The following is a 27003-nucleotide window of genomic DNA, read 5'->3' on the forward strand; positions in this document are numbered from 1 at the left end:
AATTTTTGCAATTAATTAAAAAATTATGAAATCTCTAATCGTTTTCCATTAACAAATACAGATCTTAACCATCTTAACACATGCGTGATAACAACTTTCATTCAAACCTAAACCAGAGATAACTTTCATAATTTCTATAGAAAAAGCCTAATCGAAAACATCTAAAAACTATCTGTGAGTATAAATAAATGGGCGGAATATATATAGCTGTCATTATACAGTCAAACTGCCTAAAGCCTCATCTCATAGAAAACAGACCAAATAACTGTGAAGAAACCGCTATCATTAGTAAAAAACCTGCTAAGTGCGTGTCAAAAGCGTTCATATATTAGGATCCCGTAGATATGTGATGGATAAAACTTTGGATCAATATCTTTAAGGCTTTAATCATTTGCCCTTTATGCATAGGAAAAGTTAGTGAAGATGGAAACTCCATAAAGATTTTCGTTATGAAGCATGCTCTGGTTATAAATATTTTCTCGGCATAGGAGTGTTTACAATGGACCTAATGTGTCCAGACCACAAAATAACATAAAAAGGCTTTATAACCATTTTATAGAACATCCTATTTGTTACGATATATGTGTAGCCTATTCTGTAATACTAACAAATACATGAATAAAATTATTTACACAGAAATATAAACATAATAATTCAACCTTTAATTACTTATACGGAACTTTAATAAATAATTTAACAATCAAACGCAGACATCAAAAAGACCTGTTTCACGCCTCTAAAAAAAACGCGCACATGTAAATGTCATCAACTGACAGTTGCGAATGGCAGGTTGTTTTCTATGTCAAATATTATTTAAAAACAAGTTACCTCGGGTCCAAAGATCCCGTTATTCGTAAAAGTGAGAAGAGTATACTAGGAATTTTTGAGACGACACGCATATGATTATATAAGTAGGCCAGTAGTACGGGCTAGTTTCAGAAAAATATTTTTATGAGTTTTTGTCGATTTTAAATGCTAAACAAATAGTTGTGTATTTGTTTTAAGGCGTGTAAATATAAGACACGTGATTGTATGAGTAATCTTAAGTCTGTGCACATGTTTTTAATGTGTGTCTGTGGGTCGTTGAATTATTGGCGAAGCGTGAAAATACCTTTTATACATACGTAATTGAGCAATAAATATAATATTTAAAGATTATTTCATTTACTGTTTCCAAGATATCGAAATACTTGTATAACAAATGTTTAAATACAAGTTGTACCTAACTAGTTACAAAACCAATCAATCAATTCATTTTATTGTGTCCACTGTTGTGCACACTTATTCCCCAAGTATCGCCAAAACAGCTACAAGAAAATATGAAGTTTAAAATAATCGTTTTATACTTATTTATAATTGTTATTCTTCGTACTCAACTTCTAGTTAAAGAATAATCATTTTTTTTTATTAAAAATTAACGAAAAATATGATTTATTCGCCACCTTGTTGTTGTGAAAGCAAGACTCAAAATTAAGTGACGATTGATAACGCATTCGTATTTAAAAACGTCACTCATTTAAAAACTTCGTTCCCTATTTGTCTCTGTAAATTGAAATAAAAAGACAAATAGTAATAACGAAAACCAGTCAAGTGCGAGTCCAATTCGCTTCGACAGCAAAGCCTCAAAAATAGGGTTCCGTTTTACTCTGTGTTTAAGGAACCCTAACAACGTCACTCAGTAAAATCTCTAATTTAAATAAACGTTTCCTTATCTTATCTGCATCTAAATTAATTAAAAATTGCTAATGAATAAATTATAACCACAAACCTGTTGTATAATAAATTAACTTAAACGTCATGATTTATTACGAGTTTTAACTACGTTAGTTAAACTAACGATTCAAGTTTGAGAAAACTGACACATTCCTATGATGGAAGTTTAACAGTTAAACAAAATATTTAAGTATTATCTTGGTAACTCTAATCGGGCGACCCCGATATATAGGCGTGAATAAACCTTCGCATCTTTTAAATAATAATACTTACATATACTTTAACAGTCAATGTTAACAGTTACAAGTCTGACCCAAAGTTTGACCCTACATTCTGCTTTTTACGACATCAGACTATCAAAACTCATTCGTTCAGAATCCTAATGTATTTCATAAGATTTACTTTGTTTTTAAACGTTTTTGGCACGAGTAACTGCACTTCGGGCGTGCTGTAATGCAGAACGAATCTTATCTCAGAATACTCGACATTTTCTATTAAAACCAATGATTTTTTCGCTTGATTTTATGCTTGAAGTCACATTTTTTAGATTAAACGTATTTTAGGATACACTATTGTGTTGTTATTGTAAAAACATGGTATAATGCAGAGTTTTAACCACATTTATTTTGTTAAGTTTAATATCACTGAGAAAAACTCGCTCTGAGTTGCACTTCAACTCAAATCAACCCCATCGTGGTAATAGATTCAAGGGAAAAAAATCACAAAATTTGTTTTTTCTGTCTTTTCAGAGGAGGACTGGGCAGAGAGCACGGCGTACATGATGCACGAAGCCTTCGACGCATCGCCGCCGCGCCGCGCCCCCTCCCCCCGCCGCGCCGCATCTCCCCGCCGCGCCGCCTCCCCCCGCCGCGCGCTCTCCCCCCGCAACTACGAGCGCGGCTACCCCGACGACTACAACGACCAGTTCCGAGACCAGCTCGCCCCCTTCCGCGACCAGACCTTCGAGCGCCGGTTCCGCCACGAGTCGCTCGAGCGCGTCAGCAAAGACAAACCAGACAAGTTCCAAGATGACACCGTCAACTACAGGAGACGATATGTCGCGGAAACTAAACCGTCCAACAGAAGCATCGACAGGGTCGAAGATCGAAGGTTCGGAAAACTACAAAGGGGAGCCAGCGAAGGTAGTCTTAAACTTGCTGAAGCCTCCCCCAAAGACAGGTTCGTTGTAGCTAAGGAGAAGTTCATGAACCTAGAGCGGGAGAGGTTCAACAGAGAGCTAGAAGCGCACATGGCCATGAGAAGGAGCATGCTGGAACGGAACAGTCGCTCGACTTCTTCCCCCGAGGAAGAAAGGAGGGACGAGCGTCAGGACCGACACAGAGACAGCTCCCGGAGAGAGCCGGAGCGCTCTCATCGCGACGTGGAGCGCCACCGGGAGCCCGAGCGGCGCAAGGAGGACAGGGTGCGCGAGCTGGAGCCGCGCGACCTGCCGCACCGCGAGATGGAGCGACTGCCGCGCATCGGGCGCAAGCGGGACGACAACAAGCGCTACGAGTACGGCGCAGAAGAGTACCTCAACAGGATCGAGCCGAAACCGCACAGAGATGAATTCGACAGCTTCGAGAGGAGGCCGAGGAGGGAGCTGGACCGGCGCATCGAGGAGGACGAGATCATAGAGCCCGTCATCGAGGACAGGAGGAGGGACTGGAACGACAGGCAGCGAGCCTTCAGCCGCTCGCGCCTGCTGGATGACCAGCGCCAGTCGTTCGCGGAGGGCGACCGGGAGCGGTACTACGAGCGCGACTACCGGGACTACCGCGACCTGGCCGAGCGCCAGCAGACCAAGTTCCGCCACAGCTACGCGGAGCCCATCCCCAGAGGCCGCCTCGGTACAGTCAGACCTTACTGAATGCCATAATAGATTCATAGATGATAACTTTGGAATATTGAAACTGTAGAACCAAAAACCACAGGACGAGAGCAGAGGTGGACGATGAGGAAGACAGAAGGAATTCGTTGTCAATACCTGATTTAATCGTTAAAATATATTGTATTATTGGACACAAATAATGTAGTTGACATATTAAATAAATACAGGTAGTTGCGCGGTGGGGTGGGTATGTATACCGCTACCTACCGCCTCGCGCAAATCACACCTGTAAGATGTCAGTAATTAGAATACGTTAATTATAAAATACTTATCTGTTAGAGATGTATTTATAAATACTCATAAGTGCAGTTTATGTCACAGATTAATAAGCGCTTGGAATATAAATGGGCACTTACTTTGGAATGTCAAAATGTTGTCAAATTATAGTCAGAAAGAAACACGAAGATCAATTAAAAGAAAAATTAAAGAATTAAACAAAACCAAGTAAGTCCTCATTTGTGTTTCAAGGGCGTTAACACTATTTGTAAATATAATTCAAGTACCTTTTGTTATATTATAGAAAGTATACAATTTGAAACATTGTTATAATTATAAAGATATTGTTATTAAAATGTTATTTTTTAAAGAATCAATAAAATTATGTTTTCGGAACACAAAAGAAGACAACCTGTATCCATTTGTTAAAATTTCTAAATTTATTTTGTATGTTTTGGTCAATTAAATATTTCAATTTAGATTTTGGAGTTCTTTACTGAGAATATTTACGAAACGAATGTATTTTCTACATGGCATGTTACAAAAAGTTTTCAATACCCCTAATTGCCATTAATGACGTCCGTTGCTCGAATAGTCCACAGGAAACATTATAATTTCTTAAATTTGTCAGTCATCTAGACAAAAACTAAGATAAAATGTAAAACTATTCTCCTCCTTACTTCTACTCATCTTTAAGTAACGGGGCAAGATAAACAGTTTTTTGTATAATTACGAGATATATTTTATATTGAAATAAAAACAACTACCGGTTAAAAACATCCCAAGCGTTTAGAATCCTAACGCAAAAAAAAAGAATTAGGAAATACTCTTATAATTGACATATTAAAGTTTGTTTCGACCTTTTCAGATCAATCAGATTAACTTTATAATAGTTTTTGTTAATGTTTTCAGTAAAATACTTCAGATACGATTGTAATTTATTTGTAAGTTAATATAGATTGTAAATGAATGAAATGTCATCATTATTGTTTTGTGAAGAACTTTGAACAATAAAACTTTAAATTTATTTTATTGCATTTTAATTTATTCGGAATCTACTACTTTGAATAAAACTCAGTAATTTAAATTATAAGAAACTTAAATAAAGGTTGAATATCGTTAACGATAGCTACTAAATGAACGAAAATATAACTAGAAATTAATAATGTCATCTCCAAGGCGCCTATCATCTTTCATTTCTTGTAACCCTGTCTATACAATACATATTATACTCTATTAAACTCTTACATAAGTTACATAATCCTAAAATACCCAAGTCACTACCATAGTACCGCTCCAGTCAACTGTCGCAAACGACATAACTCCACGTACAAATAAAATGTTAAGCGCCAAACATTTCTCAATATTTACAATTGCAGTTGCCAAGTCTATTTGCTCGGAGGTATTTCTACAACTATCAGCCTCAGTTGAACGATTTATTGGTAAACGTGTTGTGGATGTTGACAGGTATCTAATAGGTAAGTAGGTAATAGAATATTGAAATAGAATTGGTTTGAAGACCTAAGAAGATTCTGAAGTGAAACATCTTTAAAAAAAAATCCGTTATTTTTTTACAGATGTAACGTCACACCGATATGCAACGGAAAAAAGAAAAGAGAGAGAGAGCGATCGAGACCGATTGAGAGAGAGTAAAACAGGGCGAACGAGCAAGTGAGAAGATTGAGAGAAAAGTGAGACAGAGCGAACGTTGTATCACGCACGTGAAAGATGGGAGAGAGCTACAGTGAGAAAGATTGAACGAGAGAAAGAATATGGAAAATCGAGAAATAATACACGCCATGTTGGTTGCGTATTGGTTTACTAGTTAATTATTTGAACTTTAAATGGCATTTGTGTGTGCGTTACCGCATATACTTATGAAATTGCATAGGTTCTATTTTCACAGACTACTTAAAAAGTGCGTCACAGTGTGTGGACCTATGATAACAAGCGTTTTATTTTTAATTTAAATTAATATTCTAATTAGTAATTCTCTTTTTTCAAGGGTTGGACCAATATGTGCAGATGCTCGACAAGTGTCATTCGTGAATAGCATGCATTTTTTTTAATCGCTCAAAGTGGAGATTCAATGTCACTCGGTTGTCCTATGTACTTTTTAATTTAAAGTATTCTACAATTTAATTTAAGTCAGCAAATATTCATAAAAAACACTCGGATTTTAATTAAATCTTAAATGTTTTTGCCATAATTATTAATAAACATTCCTATAATAGTATTTTAATACCATTAAACAAGTTCCAATTAATAAAACCTATATCTAATGAGTCGTATATGGGATTAGTGGAAAAGTCAAGCTAAGATCATGTAATTAAACACGGGAAGTCTAAATAATTATGTTAATAGTGTCACATTAAGTAACTGGTCGGTGGAATTTGGGACGAGACATAGTAAGTGTGTTTACAAGATGAAGAGATAGATTTTTATCGATTAAGTACGTAGATAGACTAGGTATTCTAAAAAGGAATTTAATGTAACCGTATTTATAATTAAATTTAGAAATATGTATGCTAATAACTTGACTCGTATTTTTTAAGAGATCTTTCTTTGTAATTTCGTAATTTATTGTATTTTATATCTTGGTCTTTATAAATCAGATTGTTAACTGCATTATTAAATAACATGATTGTTAATTGAATATTCCCACAATAGAGTACTGTAGATGGCGGTGTTACTCATGAACAGCGATGAAAATATGAAAAAGATTTAAATTGTTCCAACACCGATCCTGAAGTTTGACTTCATAGTGAAAGACAGGGATTTTATTTAAAAAAATTTGATTGTGTTACGTCATCACACTAGTTACGCAAAAAAAACAAGTTACGGCAAAAGAAAAAAAACAAAGATATACATACATCATTAAATCAATTTATTTACAAAATATTGCACTAGGCGAGTGCCGACTGACTTATCAACACATATTGCACATACATTGCACGAGTTACAAGATCGACAGTTATACTATCCATAAATACTTCTGCGTGCCACATAATGACAGCAAAGAGGTTACTCTACATTTTGATATAAAACCTCTTTTTATAACCTTTTAAATGCGAGGCAGACATGGCCAGCATTAATATGAGTTTATATTACATTCTTAAAATTTAACAGACCTTAGTCTGTAAATATTATTTTCAAAAATATTTTCACAATTTTCTTCTATTTCCACGTAAGGAATTAAAAAAGGTAAAAATATTTTAAAGCTACATAAATAGGTTATTCTAATACCATTTAATTATACAAAATAGATACATACAATAAAGTTTCAAGCACTTGTCTCACCATAACTTTTGTTGTATGAAAACTTGTAGTCATCGAAACAATATTAAATATTTATTTAAACTTGGCTCTCGTTCCTCTTTTTACTACAGGTTTAGATATAGCAAAAAGTCTCTACACTTCATAATTGGTGAGACAAGCGCCTAACATTAAAATAAAAGAGGATTGCTATTAAATTTGCGCAGGCGCAATGTACAACGTATCATACATTAAAAAAATGTTAAACCAGTCTCATTACAATAAAAATAGACTTATTAGAGAAATACTATATTAAAATAAATCTTGTAGTTAGTACTTGACAATATAGTAATAGTAGGTTTTTAAAGTCCTAGCTGAGATAATCGTGGTTGTCGTCAGCTACGAATCTCGTAGCGTTTCGTAGATACTCGTAGCTTTAAAAAAGTAAAAAAATCCTTGCAAAATTGTATTGCTTCGCGTAGCTTTCAATTCTTTCGGAGCTTTGTTTCGCGTTTCGCTTGTCGTAGCTTTATACATTTTCAGTAGTATTGTGTAAAATGTTTAGAATCCCTTAGATCCGAGTATTAAAATAGTAGATTAAGGTAAAAACGATGACATCAGTAAAACTTAACGAAAATGTTAAGTAAAAGAGCGAGATAGGTGTTAAGTTGCCTTGAACTAGAAAGAGAGGACACATAACTTCTTTAATAAAAAGTACTGAGGCTGTTGACGTTTTCAAATAGGACATAATTAGCTCGTTTTCAACTGAAGTCGGTAAAAAGTGTGTTGTGTTTATCACAATAGTGAAGTAGTTGATAGACTAGCCTTTCTCCTACTGACACTAAAATAACTAAATACAGGATGTATATTTCGAACCATATTCATTTTTAAAACATTTAAGTTGTCTCTACAATTTGCAATATTAAAAACCGTACTTAGAAAATATTGAAAAACCACTCTATTTTTTGTAGAGATAAAAAAAAAAACTTGTTTTTTCTTCCTCGGACATGACGAATCGTGTGATCCCGAAATCCTTGGAGATTTTACTCCTTGACACTGGACGCATTAATAAATAAAATAAAGTTAACAAGAATATACGTATGAAATACACATCCTGTATAAACCTTAATTATCCCACTCTATGTATAAAGGTTATTTTCAAATAATAAATAACTACATACATAGTTTTCATTAACAATCGATATACTTTATATCCTTATTTCGAAATAAGGTGGTATACGTGTGTGTGATACAAAATAAAACATTATGAATATGACACTTAGACAAGTGACATTTCTATAAGAAACTGCTCACGTGTATGGAATTGACATTTCTACTATGTAGTGGCCGGCTTCCAGTCTAACCGGATTCAGCTAAGCACCAGTGTTTTACAAGGAGCACCTGCCTATCTGACCTCCTCAACCCAGTTACCTAGGCAACATGATACTCCTTGGTTAGCCTGGTTGTCAGACTTTCGAGCTTCTGACTATCTGTAACGACTGTCAAAGATGTATAAATAACAACCGGGACCCAAAATTAAACGTGCCTTCTGAAACACGGAGGAACTCGTTATGACAAAGATGATCACCCATCTACAGACCAACCGCGTCAAGCGTAGCTTAACCTGTGATCGATTTACTTAGGTGGTTATAGCTTAGCTACGAGCTCCTCTCATATTGACATGTCAATTCCATACACTTGAATTATTTTGATCTGTGTGCTTGTAGAAATGTCGCCCATCTAGATACAGGATAGTGTGGTGTAGTATCTTTAACGGCTGTAATCGATTACTTGACACGTTTCTCGATTATCTAATCGGAATCGGTAAAGACCCGAGAGGTGTTAACGTTTTATAGAGTGTAAAAATAAATTATTATTGCACGTTTTCTAAGTATACAATTAAAAAAATATTGCACGATCCATGTTAGAAAGTTTTCGAAATAATTTGGTTTCTTTTATTTTATTTACATTAGCAAATCGACCAGACATTTTAAAGAATGTAGAGCTTATGCACATTGAATTGTAAAGCATGTATATACGCACTCGTCTACAGTAAGTCGTTTTATGCGTACGCGCAGCATATAATCTCGTTTTTACTATTGTTTTTATAAAGTCGACTGTTCGTCGTTATATTTGTGTATCGTTAATAATGGCTATATGTGTGTAAGTATAATCTCCCATATTTCATAATTGATATTATAATAAGTAGGATTCCAGCGTTTAATATGATGTTCTCAACGATTTGATGCCTAAACCACTGCAACAATTGTCTTTTTAATGTCTTTAAATTTCAGGACAATCACTTTTAGTCACTAGCAATTTAGTACCAAAACTTTCGGCTTTCGATCCCTTCAAAATTTACTGGATCCTTTGCACTGTATATTACTCTAGAAACGCAAACCTTTAATCCAATTCTGAAACTGAAATTAGTTATAGGTATTTTTGAATCCACTTTTTGTGTTGCTACTCCATGATTAACAGTTATTTTGCCTTCAAGCGGTTATCCAATAATATCTATTATTTCAAATTCGATTCTAGAGTAATATACTTCACCATCTGCAATCTTATCTAGAAATCTTATTTTTTCTCTGTCATCATCCGGCACTTTAACCTCAAGGCAGATACCCGAGTGTGTCTTCGAGGCTGGCGTTCCTGCTGAGCGGCTTCAGCGCGGCGTGCGGCAGCCCCGCGGCCACGTGCGGCAGCGACAGCGCGGGGGCGAGGGGGGCGCGCGCGCGGGGGGGCGCGCCCCGCCCGCCCGCGCGCGCCAGCCCCCGCACGTCCGTGCGCTGCGACAGACGCACGTCCGCGAACAGCGCCGCCATCTCAGCAGATTTCTTTACGCTTAGTGCGTCCTGTGAGCCCGCGCCTGTGCTGCGGACTGAACATAAAAATAGGTCAAGAAAAATCAATAAGTAACTTGCAGTTAGAAAGTGTAAGTATGAAAATCTTCTTGGCTCCGACTAAAGCTTTCGACTGTCTATCCGACCTTGAAAGTTATCAGTCACTTAAAAGAATACTAAAGATCTAACAATCTTTCCTCAATGTCAAAATATAACCAGATACAGAAAATATCAAACATTAAACACCACTAATTTTTTTTTCATTTACAGTAAAAAGATCTACCACAAGTAGCGGAGTCCCACTGGGTAGTATACTTCGACCGTTACCGACTACCTCAATACATGAAGTGAAGTAATTTACCAGTAAGGCGTTGCATGTTCCTAGCCCTTGGCTTGTTCTGCAGCAGCAGCTCGTAGTCGAGCGCCACGCTGTCGGAGGAGCGCGCGCGTCTCGCCCGCTCCCCGCGCCGCCGCGCGCCACTACCGCTGCCGGCGGCACCCCAACGACTGGAAGTAACATTACAGGAGGCTTTTATAAAATAATCATGCAGGTTGTGCCATGGGGAACAATCTCAGACGGAATAAGTTATGAAGAAAACCACCATGATTAGATTTTCACATTACGATTGCCAATTCACGGTTTCAGTTTACCCAAGGATGCAAATTAAGTAAAATAAGGAGTTTTCATGCAAAAGTAAACCCTAATTTAAATAAGATACAACTGCAAATCTTAACTCAATGCTATTACTCTAACTCTGATTTAATCTAAATTGACAAAATTGAAAAATTTCAGACAATAAGGCGGCAAAGCTGAAAGGTGTCGAGATTTCAGGAAGTTATTAGGACCAATTACGATATTCTGTTCAATGTAGATTACACATATAGAAATGTATCTTTCTCACCTGGACCTCCCGCTCTTTTCATCGTGGGACCTCATCATCCGCTCGCAGTAGGAGCTGGTGGGGCTGCGCAGGTACTCCATGCTGTGCGAGGCCTGCACGCGGCGCGGGCTCGTGCAGTAGCACTTGTTACTGTCGGCACAGCTCTCCGAGTCGCACGAGCAATAACTGAAGTCACCGTCGTAGTATTCTCTGGAAATTTATAAAAAGATGGAAATTAAAAAATGAGGAATGATCAAATGCTGTTGAAAAGAAGATGAGGTTAAGTAGGGATTGTTTTATGGATTATACAAATCATGAATGAAATTCAAAGGGATGAAAGCTCGTTGACATTTGATTGGAATAGTCCAGGACTTGACTGGTTTAGCATGAGATTAATAAAATAATTAATCGTCTAATTTCATCTCGTTACAAAGTGTAGTTAAGTATATGCTATCAAGACAATTATTTAGTGCTGAATCACGTTGCTTATTATTTAATTAGTCATTATATAACTTTCTTACGTTGAAGCAAGATTTATGTACTTTTCCTAAAGAACGACTCAAGTTACAATTAAATAAATAAATCTTGAAATTACTCGAAAATTAATCCAAGTTTCAACACCTAAACATTTCACTAATCAAGCTAAATATTTGGTGAAATTAATTCCTAAATTCAACTGTAAATAACTCTCAATTCAGTTCAGTAACTCGCTACTCGTCCCAGTCGTGCACGCTCTGATAACCCACCACACATTTCATTTCTACTGCTCTACCACAACAATAATATCAACCGTATCACAAAGGCATAAAGTCTGAAATACTCTCAGCAAAATGATATTTAATATAATTAATACCACACTCTCTGAGATACTATATTGGTGGTAATGTTGAAGACGTCGAAAGTAGAGAAATTTTTCATTACAAACAGTGAAGTTAATAATGTATGTTGATTGTTTTTATGAATTATAATGATTGTTATAACTATTCGAGTTATCTTAATTAACAGTGTGAGATATAACGTGACGAGCGCCCTTTTTTATGGTGATGATCAGGTTTTAATGGCGTTGAATACTTTCTTAAATGCAAATATTACACAGCTTGTTTTTATTAACTATCGTTGTATCAAACCTCTTTAGTCCATGTCCGATTTATATTAATAAAATACTCTGAACCATGTAATTCCCTTATTCAGATTTTTTAAACTGAATTTGTACATCGATATAATTATTTTCGCTTAGAAATATTTCGAAAGTATTTCGATATTCTGCGTTCTGCACACTACGAGTACATCTAAAGCGATCAACTCGCCGTTGAAAATCTATAATCTATTGGTATGAATACTTTTACCATCTTGACTTCTCACGTTAACTTTTTATAAAGAATTAGTAGCCTTACTTTTATGTAATCGTTTGTCATCATAATGACTTTACGCTATTGGTAAAACACATTAAAAATAAATAAAACTCACCCGTAGCAATCTTTACAGCTTTTGCTTTTACTTAAAAGCTTGGTCTTGGCTGGATCCTTGGCTTCAACAGCTGAACAATAACACTTAGACTTACTGTCCCCTTTCAGAGAGCAGTAACATCTATCGATACAGCTCTCAGACTCGCATTCCGAACACGACACATATCCACTTGAGCTATTCCTGTTTTGACAGCCTAGCCTATTGCTCAGGGTAAGAAAATCTGAGTCTTCCGAAGTCGATGTCCTTTCCCCAGGCCTGGATTTTCCAGTTCGTTTTGAAACCTGGACGACCTTGTCGGATCTTTTCGAATGCCTCTGTCTCGAGGCTTGCCGTTTCGGTGGAGGCAGCATAGGCTCTTTGGGGCGAAACTGCCGGATGTCGTAGCTCGAGGTAGATACGGAGCTCTCGGACACTGGGTCCTTTACTATTTCTTCGCAGCCTGGAGCTTGGCTCTCTTTGTTCTTTAAGTCTTTGCCGAATGGTAGTCGGAAGACCATGCGAAGACCGCTGGCACCTTTCAATATTTTTCGTCTTTTGTTCTGAAACATGCTGTTCCTTCTTAGTATTTTCTTCTTTTGCTTCTTCATGATTGCTTTGCTGTGCTGAAAGATTTCGTCTTTCGTCAAAGTCACAGCTAATTTCAGTAGAAATTCTTTGTATATCGGTTTGAGGTCATTGAAGGACATGCCTTCTGCATCTATTATGGCGTTGAGGATCTCGTCCATCGAGTGCAAGTTCTCCTGAACTTTGAATTCATTAAAAAGTTCATTGAACCCTAACGGTGAACCGCCTCCCTTTTTACCATTATTCCTGAAATAAATAAAACAAAATGATTTATTCTAGGGCATAATGCGTTTAATGAAATATTGCTGTCTGTTTTTGAATTTCGTGGACTTGGACGATTAAGCAGTTGATTTATTAATGCAACATAATTCATACGAACTTAATCGTTCCGGTACCGTTACTATAACGTGTGCTACACTTATTATTTGGGCGCCAAATTATCATAAGCGTGCAAGTATTGGTAAATTTTACTCATCAACGCCCATACAAATCAATCACCCCAAAAAACATAAAAATACCAACAAAAAAAGAGTACGTTGGCTTTCTCAATAAGGATGTTGCAAGTGTAATGATAGTTAAAAATAGCTCGGCGTCGTATTGGATCAGAGGAATGTAGCGGACGCGGTTGCGTTGCCACAATTACGAGCATGCAAGTACTCGAAACACTCCACTAAGCACGCTCTATTCGTCTCTCGTTACAGCCATTTGAACGAACATATTGATCATGTGAAAAACACAAGATGTCAGCGTGCATCGGGTAAAAGGAAATAACATCTCACGCGTACCAACGAAATTGCTAAGAACGAAATTTCAACACTTGATTTATACACGAGAACAATTTAGAAATACATACCTGTGTCCAATTGACTTGTACCTAGTCAGTCCGCCGGCGTTTAGGAAGCTACCCGAGCGAGGAATCGCTACTTTAGTCAGTATATCACCAGATTCGTTTATAGACTTTCTTCCACTTTGACTCCTTCGTAAAGGCTCTTTAGGAGGCTCTGGCGGGGCTTCCGAAGGCGGTTTTATATGAATTGGAGGTGGCAAAGTCGGTGGTCTTTGTAAACTTTTCCGTCTTTCTAACTCTCTAAACAGTTCGATCTTTTCTGAAACCTTGCTTCGTACGGACGATTCACTACTGTGTATATTTTTGAGGTTCTGTAATTGACGGATGCTGGGATTTTGGAGTTTCTTCAGTGATTTCTTCGAGTCCTGCGTGTCGCTACCACTTGTGTCGTTATGTTTGATTGAATCCAGTTTGGCTTTGACTTCTTCCACTGTGATTCTCTTCATTTCGGCGGGGATGATCGACGGAGGTGGGGGCGGGTGCGGCAGGCTCTCGGAAGAAATCTTCTTGGTCCTTTCCAGTCTGGGTTTCTCGATGAATGACTCACTAGCAGAGTACCCGTCTGCTCGGTCACTGTCGCCGCTCAGCGAAGACGTGCTCCGCTTTTTGCGCGGCGGCCTGACCGGGATATCGTTAGGCGACATGCTGCTACCAACGCTCATACAGCTGACTCCGTTTCGATTCTTCAGCTTCTTCTTGTCGTTGTGACCCTGCCGGCTCATGTGCGCCATCAGCGATTTGTATAACGTGGCCGCTACTACGATAGCGTCCTCTGTCGTCTGGCATACAAACCCATGACACTCCAACTGCTTCGCGACGCCGATCTTCCTCATCACTACAGCGAAAAGGGGTGAATGCGAGTTTTCGTTGTGGGAGAGGATATACTTTTTGTCTGGTGACTCTAAAGTTTTGAATAAGGCTTGTCGGTCGATGTTATCAGGATCGGTGATAAGGGGCAAGAAGGCGTAGCAAAGATCGCGGTCGTCGCACTCGGAAGGCTGGACGACGAACTTAACAGCTGACCACACTGCTATCGTGGGGAAGGGGTTGAGTTGTTCAAGGTCGCCTTTGTCTCCTTTGTATTTGACCTTGAGGCCGCTTTTCGAGATTTCTAGCCGGCCGTTGAGTCCGTTTTTATGGCGGTAATTTCTTCTGTAGGTGAAGTAGAGGTCTCTGAGCGGTGTCTGGAGGCCGGAAAGGCTGGTGACCTTGCTGTGGAGCGGCGTGGAGCCGAGGTAGTGCACGTTGAAGATGTGCACGCCGATGCTCTCGGCCGGCTGCTTGGACTCGCCCGCCATGTCTGCGAACATGCGCTCGATGCGGTCCTGCACCGTGTTGTTCATGTTGCTGATTTTGCTCTGACAGTAGCCGTCGTCATCTTCGTATATCGTTACTTTGCCTTCCTGCGTTGAACTGACCTGTAAGAAGCGATACATTTGTTTACCTTGAGTCGAGACGGTATACTAACAACAACAGACTAGTATTAGTAATTAGCAATCCAGTTGGAAATTAACCATCAATCCCGATTGGATTAGTTAAGTAAATGTAATTACAACATTCTTTAATGAGTGATTGTTATTAGCATGAACAGGGCTAAGATTACTTAATTCCCATTAACCATTTGCAGAAATATTTCTGTAATATTTCTGTAACATGTGTAGGCCGTCTTGTCCTAATAACGATGCAATACCATTACAATTGTAATATTAAAATTATTTTGTTAGTCTTACTTAATTTGTAATTATGTACCGTCATTGCGGTTACCGCTGTTTTTATAAGTACATGTGGTAAAGATTGAATGATAATTCTGTAGGTAATGGTTTAATAAATGCAGAATGTAGTTACAATTACCTGATTTAAAAGGTCAGTCAGTGGGGACATAACTTAGATTTTATTTTTATTTTAATAAACAGTTTAGAATACGAGGAACTAAAATTAGAAATGATAAAACGACTTCAGTCTTCTATCAAGGATTTGAAAAAAAAACTGGCACTAAGCGCGATACAACAATACTAATACCCTCTAATAATCAGCTGCTCTATTTGTATTTTCCCATTTTAATACCTTACTGTCCATACCGAGAGCGTCTAGATTATTTAAGGGTCACAACTTCTTGATGCTTGAAAGATAAGATACATTAATAAGATGTTTTTGGTTCTCAATTACCTTAGGTTCCCTCTCAAGCGGCTGCACTGGCGCATAGTGGCTGTTCAGCGACCTTGTGTCGTCGAACAGCGCGTCGATCTTGTGCTTGTAGGTGAGCGAGGAGACGGACGGCGCACGCGCACGCCGCGGCTCATCCTCGCGCGCGCCCAGGCGGAACCCGCCCAGAGGCGCGCTCTGGTTGTCACAAGTCACCATCTAGGGGACATTTGGAGATAGTTAGATTTTGCTGCAGCAATGCTCAGGGAGTAACGTCCACTTTAAAATACCTTATGTGTTAAGGCAAAATGCATGCATGAACTTTGTTCTAAATCGGTCTTAAAGTTTGCTTAAAATGTTTAAATTCAGAGATCGTGTAAGTATCTCAAGTAAACGGTGTTGTTTGAAGGTTGGTGAAGTTACCTTTGTTATTTGTATGTTTACAATAAATGGTAGCCTATCCCGGTATATTTACTCGCGACAAAGGGAAAAAGAAGTGAAATTCGAGTCGGAGGTAATCGGCTAGCAAGAATCTTTAAATATTAAGAGCTGTTAGTGTTGCACAGTAAAGCAAGAGCCTCTCTTCCCCCTTTAAACTAGTCTCTGTAAATGGGTGTTTGGGCCCAAGAGATCAAATTAAATAATAAGCTTTAATGGAGCTAAGAGAGATGGTTAAGTTTGTACAATTTCAAACTTTACGAGCTTTTCTATATTTCTACAAAACACCACTGAAAACCCAAAATAGTTATTATGAGGAAAAACGCAATTAATATTTTTCAAAGTCCAGACTAACGATTTAAAAACGCATGAATAATAATAAACTATAATTTGACCTGCTTTAAGCACAAATTTAAATCACACAGTTGTAAAGTGTGAGAAAATAAATCGAATAAGCCTACCACTACAGCTTAAAGGAAGTCTGCTGCGTTTGAGTAAAAGAGACAGCGCTCTACATGATGTAGAGTGCTATCTTGCTTCCACATCTGAAAATTGATACTTTAAAAGAAGGTGGTAGGCCCTTTTGTCTATTCAGAAGCTAACAATACCGCAGTTATATAATACATAGTGAACTAGATTCCTCTGATTATAATTCATTGAACCAATTATTACGTGTGGAAGGAGATCGTAAGACGGAATGACATTTGGATTTTAATCGCATATCTCTGCAATAAATGTAGACAGACAGGTAATAAAGAATGGGATATCCGATAAACGGAAGAGCTCTCATTTTTTATGCGTTCATTCATGTGAGGCGTGTTATAGGCGTGTAGTTTACGAATATCTTTGTTGGTTTTAATTGTTATAGGATTACTATCGAATATTGTTTAGGTAAAGAGTTTGGTGTGTAATTCGAAGTTTCAGATTGAGTATCCTTTTCTTTAAATTCTTCTCTCTCATTTGAAACCATCGTTTGACTTTCCGCCTCAAACCCTTAGATCTTGACTTCCGGATCTCGCAAATTCTAAAGAAACTTGGACTGAGCGAGCAAGTTTAATTTAGTTCTTTAAATACAACTAAGAAAGCAAGGAAATCGGATGAACACAGGATAATCTATATTGTATGGTCATGATGTTTAATTGACTCTACTACCAAAAAAATATCTTTTAAATCAAGGTAATTAAGTATTTCACAAAAAAACTTTTACGTATTAAAGATTTTTGGACCAGTCTTCATATTTATTAATCCAATTATTAATTAGATATTACTTCTTACCAGTGTAAATAGTATATCTAATAAATAAAAATAGTATCGCGCACGAAACTATAATAAATAATAAATGAATTACAACTTCGTTAACTAAACTCCGGCGAACTCTACAAAAAATAAAAACAGTATCATTAATCAATAAATAAATGTCATTTCCAATGAGCTACGACTACAAAAAACTTGTAAATTATAGGTGTTTGGTTGCCATGGTTACCAAGATTGCCATACTTGCAAATAATGACATGTCAAGACCAGATTAACAAGTTGAGTCTTCTGAAATGTGTGTAATTGTAGATACTTACTTTAACTGGTACTAATTATTATTATTTAATGTTATAAGTATGTTACGTGCGAAACTAGAATTATGTGAATAGTTCTTTATGTAACCAACTACGTGCGACTGATGATTGACGTATAACCGGTTAAATATTGTTTATTTTTAAGCTTAGATTTTTTTTTCTATAATGTGATCATGAACTGCTTTTCTCTTCTCAAGGACTGTACTACAAGACTTGCTTTAATAACAACCAACTATTAAACGGATATACGTGAACCTACAGGGCCCCGATCAATAATATTAAATTTACACTCAAGGAACTCATTGAATTTTTAATAAGCCATAATGCTTAAGAGAATAGGAATAATTTGAAATTTAATCCAATTATAACAGCTAAGGCCCTCGGCGTGGGTTGAAGTTACCCAGGTTTCACCCAGGACAAAAAAAAATAGCTAAGGATTGTCTGACACAGGGATGCTTCTATCACAAACATTAAGTAATACATTTCGGATTTTAATTGCCGATGAATGAATTGAAAATGTATTAAAACTATACTATTCTCCTAAGCGTTTTGCCGAAACAATAATTATAAATTTCAGTCACGACGAGTCATTAACGACTCACTATCGGATTCTTTCACTATAGAACACTAAAAGAACAAAAAAGTATCTTAATTTGATCAATCTAGAGATCAATGAACTTAATTATAATAGGTTAACAGATTACAAGCGTCATACAGACATAATACAGATGGTATCATAACAACCACATGTACCATCTCGGACACGACTGATTGGGCATCAATACGTGTCCGCAACTACAGTTTTTACTGATCTATAACAGCAGTTAATAGTACCGCTCATGTCGGAAACCTGTCCGTTTTGCACCGCTTAATCATTCAACTTGATGAATGCGTGATGGGAGGTTGTTTTTATTGAATTTAGGGATTTGTTTTATTGTAATATGAAAGTTTTGGTTATGTCGTGGTTTTACACTGGCTTGATTCATCTTTGCATTTGGCGGTACTATAATTGGCTTAGTACATATTATTATTAATATTTCACAGAATGGTTAATGCGTTATAGTTGACAAACTAGATAATACATTGTTTCCTTTATCTGGACCATTTTTAGTATCAAACGAAATAAAAACTATAAAAATCACCATCTTAAAAACTTTTCACAAAATTAACTTTTTATATAATACTAGCTGACCCAGCAAACGTTTTTTTGCCGATTTTTTTTTCTAGTTGTATGTAGTTTTAATGCCAAATTATAAAAAAAATAAAAACAAACAATTTCGTCCAAAAAATGAAATATATTTTTTTAGTGTCAGCAACCCTTATCTCTTAGGGGTATGAAAAATAGATGTTGTTCTATTCTCAGACCTACAGAATACGCATATAAAATTTGGTAAAAATCGGTTAAGCCGTTTTGGAGGAGTACGGTAACTAACATCGTGACACGGGAATTTTATATATTAGATTATACAGTTTAGAAAGACAAATCAAAAATCTGGGAGAGAGTTCTGAATTCCTCACATGGCATGAACAACAGGTTGAGACCACATAGCTATTGGACAAAGGAACAGTTGTGGTGGAACTTAACGATTTGAAGTAATAGTTTAAAACAATGGAAATCTGGAATTGGTATGACGGAGCATTGACTCAAATGAAATTCATTTATACTACAGGTAAAGTCGAGTTTGACGTGTATGATTAAACTAGATGTAGCCCGTGGGCCCGTCCGTTATAAATAAAAAAAATGAATAAAAATTAGACGTAGCATATTATCAATTTACGTCACGTTTAAAAGAAGGGCCAGAAACAAAGCAATTTGCGGAGGTAGTACATGTAAAGGATACATGAGAAGGGAGTGAGTGAAGATTGGGAAAAGATGAACTCTTCTAAATTTGTTTTTTTACGTTCGCATAATTATTATCAGCCTTGAATAACCCACTGCTGGGCACAGATCGACTTTTGTCATTCTCCTGTTTGCTTTCGTAACCCTTTAACATTTTCATAAATTAATTTATGCGAACAAGGGTTTCGGAACTAATCAGAACATTCTAATCAAACGAAAATATGTAAACAATGTACACGAAACAGTACGCAATTGTGTTACTTATTCTTGAGTAATACGACTTACAACGGACTAATACAGTCGTAATTAACATCAATTAGTGCCAAATTTTCGCGAACTTATGTCAGTTATAGCAAATAATCTAGTTTTTTTTTTGTATGTTAATGTATTAGAACGTAATTTTTCAACTGTTTTTAATTTGTAACATTTTAATGTTGTTAAAACAAGCAATTTATTTTATCAATATAATAACTACTGCGGGTCACCACGCCAAAACCTATTCTATTCGAAATATAAATCGGATTTTAAGTTGGGTCTCATTTTGCTCCAATATTTAGGTAAATACTGGGTTATTCATTATTCAATAATAGCGTTCAAAAAGCGTTACATAACACCACAACTTTAGAATTTTTCAATAAATCTAAGTCTTTTTAGGGTTCCGTACCTCAAAAGGAAAAAACGGAACCCTTATAGGATCACTTTGTTGTCCGTCTGTCCGTCCGTCCGTCCGTCTGTCAAGACCCTTTTTCTCGGGAACGCGTGGAGGTATGAAGCTGAAATTTATATCAATTACTCAGGTCTACTGTCCCTTGAAGCTGTGAAGAAATCAAACTTCTATGCCAACGCAATCAAAAGATACAGCCGCTTATGCCGCAAATTTTCGACACTTGCAAGGGAATCAAAACCTACAGGGTGCTTCCCGTGAACTCAGAATCTTGAAATTTGGTACGAAGCAACGTCTTATAGCATAGATAAAGGAAAAATTCCGAAAACCATAAATTTTTAGTTACATCACATAATATTTTTTTTTTAATAATTTTAAACTTACTACCTATTTCCTCATAAACGCGTAGAGGTATTAAATTGAAATTCATACCAAATACTCAGGTCTATAATAACTTTAAGCTGTAACAAAATCAAACTTCTATGTCAACGCAATCAAAAGAAACAGCAATTTAAGCTGCATATTTTGAAACTCGCAAGTACGCGCAAGGGAATCAAAACCTAAAGGGTACTTCCAGTCGACCTAGAATCTTGAAATTGGTATGAAGCAACGTTTTATAGCACACATAAAGGAAAAATTCCGAAAACCTTAAATTTTTAGTTACATTACAAAATATGTATATATTTATATGACTCGATTGTCGTAATGAACGAACTTTGTAAACCTTGCAGGTTTGTACGGAACCCTCGATGCGCGAGTCCGACTCGCACTTGGCCGGTTTTTTTTTTAAATGGCGTCAATTTCGAGTTTTATTGTATTCAGCTGGATTATGAATTACCCACGCCTAGTCTAGGCATTTAAATAGTGACTTTCAAATGCTTTAAGAGAATACTTTATATTAAACATCGACAGCATTACAATTAAGCCAAACATGGTATTGATCGCAGTAATTTGCCATTTTTGGATATTAATAATACAAAACTTTCCAAAAATTTCTATATTTTTTATGAAAAATTGTATTTTATTGTGTCGTTAGCATTTAAAATTAATTATATTTATATAATTTCTTTCACACTTTTAGTATGCAAAAAAAAACAATAAAGATATCTTTTTTTTAAGATATGAATGACTGAATTTTATACTTTATGATAAATAAATTCAAAATGTTATTTTGTATAGCCATTACCATTACCAGAATTATAACTCGTTTTTAAACAATTTATATCCAATAAATGATTCTCTAAAATACGGAAATATTCACTGTATATTGTAACATATTACAATGTCTGGGTCTTTTTATTAAGTCGTGTATATGAATTGACCTTTGTGAAACCTCTTGCGACACAAGGATTGAACCTTATATAGATGGTGATATATGGATATAGATATAGATAGTGCGGGAGTGATAAAAAGTTCAAGTGTGTAAAACCTTTTGATTTTGAAAAGACTAGAAACTGATAGCCAATGGCTCATCGGACGAAAAACGTTAACATCTCATCATCATCATCGGCCTAGCCTTTTCAAAACTGTGTTAGGGTCGGCTACCAATCCAACCGGTTTCAGCTGAGTACCAGTGTTTTACAAGGAGCGACTGTCTATCTGACCTCCTCAACCCAGTTACCTGGGCAACACGACACCCCTTGGTTAGACTGGCTGTCAGACTTTTTCAACTTGCTTCTGACTACCTGTAACGGCTGTCAAAGATGTAGGAATAACAGCCGGGACCCACAATTTAACGTGCTTTCCGAAAACTCGCTTTGACAAAGATGGTCACCCATCTACGGACCAACCGCATCAAGCATAGCTTAACCTGTGATCGAATCACTTATGCGGTTGTAGCTTAGCAACGAGCTCCGCCAGTTAACATCTCATAAAATATGTATAAAAACCGTAAAAAGCTGTTTCTATAGAACATTTACCTATGATACCTATATTTTATACCGAGTAAAGCAACGAGTATACTATAAGTTACGTTACTTCTGATTGCAAACGATTGGAATTACGAAATCGGATATCTACACGTTTTATATGAAGTCTCGTGAGTCGTAAGTATAAATTGAAGGCGGATGACATAAATGTATCGCCATCGAAATTATAATGCGACATCTAAATGTATCCTGTTTTAGAGGATGTGTTTTGTCTAGACAAAAAAAGTAAGTTATAAAAAATATAAAAGCAGCCGAACGTACGACTTTTTTTTGTTTACGAAACCGCTTATAATTATGTTTGTAAAGGTAATTCTTGACAGCAATTTCGCAGAATCTATAACTTTACTTAACTTTAGTTACTTGGTACACGCATGAAGTTCAATTTATTATCAGCATTTTCGTAGATAAATTTATGCGAATGTTTCAACTTTATTATAAACACTTTACATTGAAGTTTCCTTTGAGACTCTGGAAATATGTCTGAGGTGTACTTACATCTTGGCAAGCCGGTGGGCCTTGGGCCCAATATTTATCAGCATATTGACGCACCCTTCCTAGACGCCCAGAACACCTGAAACAAAACAAAAGCCAGATTAATATTGAAAAAAAAAACAATTAATTTAATTTTTAATTTTAATTTAATAATCATCTGTTTAAACTAGGCTACTTGAAAGGGGAAGAAATAATTAAAAAAAAGACATAAATTCAAGTACACTCTTTGTGGTCATTAAAATCGACATTCGTCAGCACCCAGATTCTTCACCGCTTTTAAAGTGCTTGAGCAGTGAAGAAGAAACAGCGCAACAAACTTAACAGTAGACAAACAAATAGAATAAGAAATATTTTAAGAGGGCTTGGCCGAAAAATCATCATTATTACTCATCATCTCATCCATTATTCACACAAGTCCTTTTAGGCATTTAAATAAAAGCTACAACACTAAAAAATCAAAAACAAAATCAATTTTCACTTTTGAATCTCAATTTCTTTTTTATTTTGTAATTCTTTAACTATCACTTCCTCTTATTTCGTCATTTTGTCGATCGATTTCTATTATTATGCGGTTGAAAGTAAAATGGCCGCATATCCTGCGAGAACCACAAAATGACGTCATTTTGTCGTAATAGGTATCCTTTATGAGAAGAAAAAAGTTAACCAAGTTTTGCTATTTTATTTCTGTCGCTTAGTTTTTAGGAATATTAAAAAAAAACTTGAATGGTTAACATTAAATCATATTGTTTTTTATGAGTAAAAGTTCTGGTAAGCAATCCTCAAGGTATGCAATTCAAACCGATGTATGTGCAAAGAAATAAATGTTTTATTTAGCTCTAAGCTCAGAATATTTTAAGAGAACTAAGTATTAATTATAGAGCAGTATTTGACTTTATATTCTTTCATTAAATTATAGTATTCTTTTACAAAAGCTAATACGTTATTAGTTTCTTAATTCACCACGAGCGGCGCTACTGCGACATATAAATAATCACACGCCATTGGATACAGAAAACAAATATCAGTATTCGAAATTCAAACTTTATTCTGATTTATTTTCATAAATTATTTTTACTCTAAACGCTATTTTTTTTTATCTTTTTTAATTTACGGGATTTTTACTGTGTAGAAAATGTCACCCCGATGATTTATAGTTATACAAATATTTTTGAAAATTCCAATTACATATTATAATTACTAGCTTTGGCCTGATGCAATGCTAAATTAAAAATAGTTCATTATCAATTAACGGCAGAGGTGAACGCCATGTTGATCAGTTAAAGCAGAATTAAATTTAAATGTAAACACGAGATAGACAAACGTTGTTTACTTAAATATGTAAATTAGATTATGGAGGAGAAAGTGAAAGTGACGCGAAATGTTGCAGATTGAATTAAAACAACATTATGTACGTGTGTTTTGGATGCGGGTTTTGATATGTTTTTCCTGTTTTTTCTTTCTTAGTTTTCTATACGACAATAGTGGGTCCCGTTTAGCGAAAGATTGATTTAAGGACTGCACGGATAGCCGAGTGGTTGAGGTCACCATGCCAACACGCCATGCGCGTCATGTCACCGGTTCGATCCCCGCGTAGGACAAGCATTTGTGTGACCCATTTGTTCTGAGTCTGGGTGTCTTTGTGCAAGTGAATTGTATGTTTGTAAACCCCTCGATACAACGATTAAATTCCTAACCTAACCCTTTTTTTTTTAAAAAAAGTTTTAGGTTTTTGGTGTTAAAATTTATTCCATACGCTAATTCAGAGACATTTAATAAAAAACTGCTCAATTCGAATGTTATAGATATTTTAACGTTTTTTCGATTTGAATAATGACTTTAATTATAACAGCAAATCGTAATTGAATTTGTTAGTTATTACCGGGTTCATTTATGATATTTTTTAGTTTACTTTCATATTTGCGCTGGACATATTAGATTTATGTAAATGTATTATGAATTAAATGCAATGACATATGATTATAAAACATTTAAAACAACCGGCCTACCTCGCACTACAAATCACAGAAATGTCAACATTCTACAACACAGCACAATATTAACCACTTATATTTTGCAATGATTGCATGATTCCAAATGGTTTATAATAACTTTAAGCATTCAAATATCAAGGTTAAGTCTCTAACTATTTCATTAGATAGGGTTGTCAAAATGTTAATAAAATCTATCGTGGCTAAACTATAACTACACAAGTTGATCCATGGCTGGTACTACTATGTCGGCTACACTTGATAATGTCGATCTGTGTTTTGGGACGACGGTAAATTGTGGGTGCTGGCTAATATTTAGACATCTTTGACAGTCGTTACGGGTAGTCAGAAACTTGAAAGTCTAACAACTAATCCGACTAAGGGGTATCGTGTTGCCCAGGTAACTGGGTTGAGGAGGACAGATAGGCAGTCGCTCCTTGTAAAACACTGGTACTTAGCTGAATCCAGTTAGACTGGAAGCCGACCCTAGCCTAGATGGGAAAAGGCTAGGATGATGATAATCTATATTATTTGTTTTTCCATTCAATTTACCCCTTCAATTTTAGCTTACATGATCGGGAGTTCGGGAGTCTAAAGTTGTTCAGGATTCAAGATTACACTGTAATGCGCGTCAATGGCTGGTTTAGGATTGAATAACTGTAGTATTTATGCTCAAAAATCCCAAAGGCATCTCACATAGGCGAGTGAGTATAAGAGAATAAAATGAGATAAAAACACATTTAGACACAAATTAATAAATTCCACCAACCCTAACCAATCGTAGTTCTTAGATTTCAACACCAAAATCTTAATTTTCGATTTCGATTTATTACACCTACATCCGGGTATATTATAATTAATAAATTAATGAAGTGATTAACAAAGGTCATTCTTAAATAGATCAGTATATCTTCCCGGACGATTGACGCAAATAAACCAGGTCAAAAGAACTTGTTTGTTTGAGAGGTGACGTCACAATTAATATGTATACCACTTTACTGTATACACGGTGATTTTTTAGTCGTCTTACAAAAGTAGGCCATGTATCCGACATAAAATATCCCTAGGCGCGATTTTTTTTATCATCAACTAAAATAATAAATTCGAAGAAAAATAAAACAAGAGAAATCTAAAATATACTCTTAAAAATGATAAAAACGCCGCCGCCCGGGCCCGGGCGCCCGCGCCCCTCACCATAGTTACAAGGCTCGGACCGCGCTTGCAACAGAGCTGTGTTTCTAAAAAACTACGAATTGCATCATAATATTGAATAAAACTTGCATTTTAAATTTATTCAAATCTCATAAATACCTATTTTTTTATCATGAACGTGTTCTAGCCATTGGATACATGAACTGGGCTGCTTTTGTAAGACGACTGAAAAATCACGGTGTATGTCCCATTGGTAGGCACAGACCTCTTCAAATATAGGAAAAGGTTTGAGCATTCATTACCTCGCTAGCTCACTGCGGGTTGGTGATTTTGGAATCCAACAATTCTTTGTCAATGATTTTTTAGAATCATTAAATAAGTATTTTGAATTATGAAAAAGTCACATTGCTAAATACTTGCTTACGTTAGGATCGACCATTCAACACACATGCATAATATAAACTCCATATACACACCCGTACGAAAAATACGTCGCGATTTAAAGTACTTGAACATTAGGGTGCGTTTTCATCTAGGATTTTTCCTTCGTCATGTTCAATTGGTATGTAGAGAAAATTAGCACTTTAGAGCAACACATGACTAATTATTGTTTTCACCTGCGTATGTAAGTACCAGTTTAATTTCTTGTTTCGACCGTCCGACCAGAAAGTATAGGGTTGTTAAATTAGCAACACAAGCTATAAAATAAGTTATTTATGGTAATTACTAACACACTAACTTTGTGTGTAAATGTATGAAAATTAACTAGGAAAGCCCGCGACTCTCACTAACCATATATTTTTAATCATATTTATGCACGGGAAAACCTTTTGAAGTTAACTTTACAATACTAAACGAGGAACTATGGCTATTACCGTCCTTTACCCATAAACTCTTCAGTAAGACTGTTTCGTTGTAGAAGCAGGATGCCGCTCTACTCTTAATATTGCCGTCTCGCTTTTACAACAGCGCCGCAGCTTCACATGAGAGTTCGGCGTCTTTATACGTGTAAAATACATTTCTTGCCGATCATAACCCAAGTTTGTGGTGTGCTAACACGGTTATATTAAACCTCGTAAAATTATTTATTGATAGTTTCAATTTTTAATATGTT

General features: G+C 36.1%; 2 protein-coding genes across 3 annotated transcripts in view; one reads left to right on the top strand and one right to left on the bottom strand.

The window, feature by feature from the left end:
* LOC113494312 (zinc finger CCCH domain-containing protein 13) overlaps positions 1–4301 on the top strand; it is an 80871-nt gene extending 76570 nt beyond the window's left edge. For both annotated transcript variants that reach the window (XM_026872605.1, XM_026872613.1), the window contains exon 8: positions 2463–4301. In XM_026872605.1, coding sequence (XP_026728406.1) covers positions 2463–3583 — 1121 coding nt within the window. In that variant the 3' untranslated portion in view covers positions 3584–4301. The remainder of the gene's footprint in view (positions 1–2462) is intronic.
* A 5386-nt stretch (positions 4302–9687) lies between these two features.
* The window catches only part of LOC113494326, a 58512-nt gene continuing 41196 nt past the window's right edge, over positions 9688–27003 (bottom strand). The window contains exons 2-8 of the mRNA XM_026872625.1: positions 22753–22828; positions 15844–16038; positions 13684–15095; positions 12267–13076; positions 10821–11009; positions 10280–10425; positions 9688–9956 (exon numbers count right to left, since the gene is read on the bottom strand). Coding sequence (XP_026728426.1) covers positions 9688–9956; positions 10280–10425; positions 10821–11009; positions 12267–13076; positions 13684–15095; positions 15844–16038 — 3021 coding nt within the window. The 5' untranslated portion in view covers positions 22753–22828. The remainder of the gene's footprint in view (positions 9957–10279; positions 10426–10820; positions 11010–12266; positions 13077–13683; positions 15096–15843; positions 16039–22752; positions 22829–27003) is intronic.

This window comes from Trichoplusia ni, chromosome 1 (genome assembly GCF_003590095.1).
Source record: "Trichoplusia ni isolate ovarian cell line Hi5 chromosome 1, tn1, whole genome shotgun sequence".
NCBI lineage: Eukaryota > Metazoa > Arthropoda > Insecta > Lepidoptera > Noctuidae > Trichoplusia > Trichoplusia ni.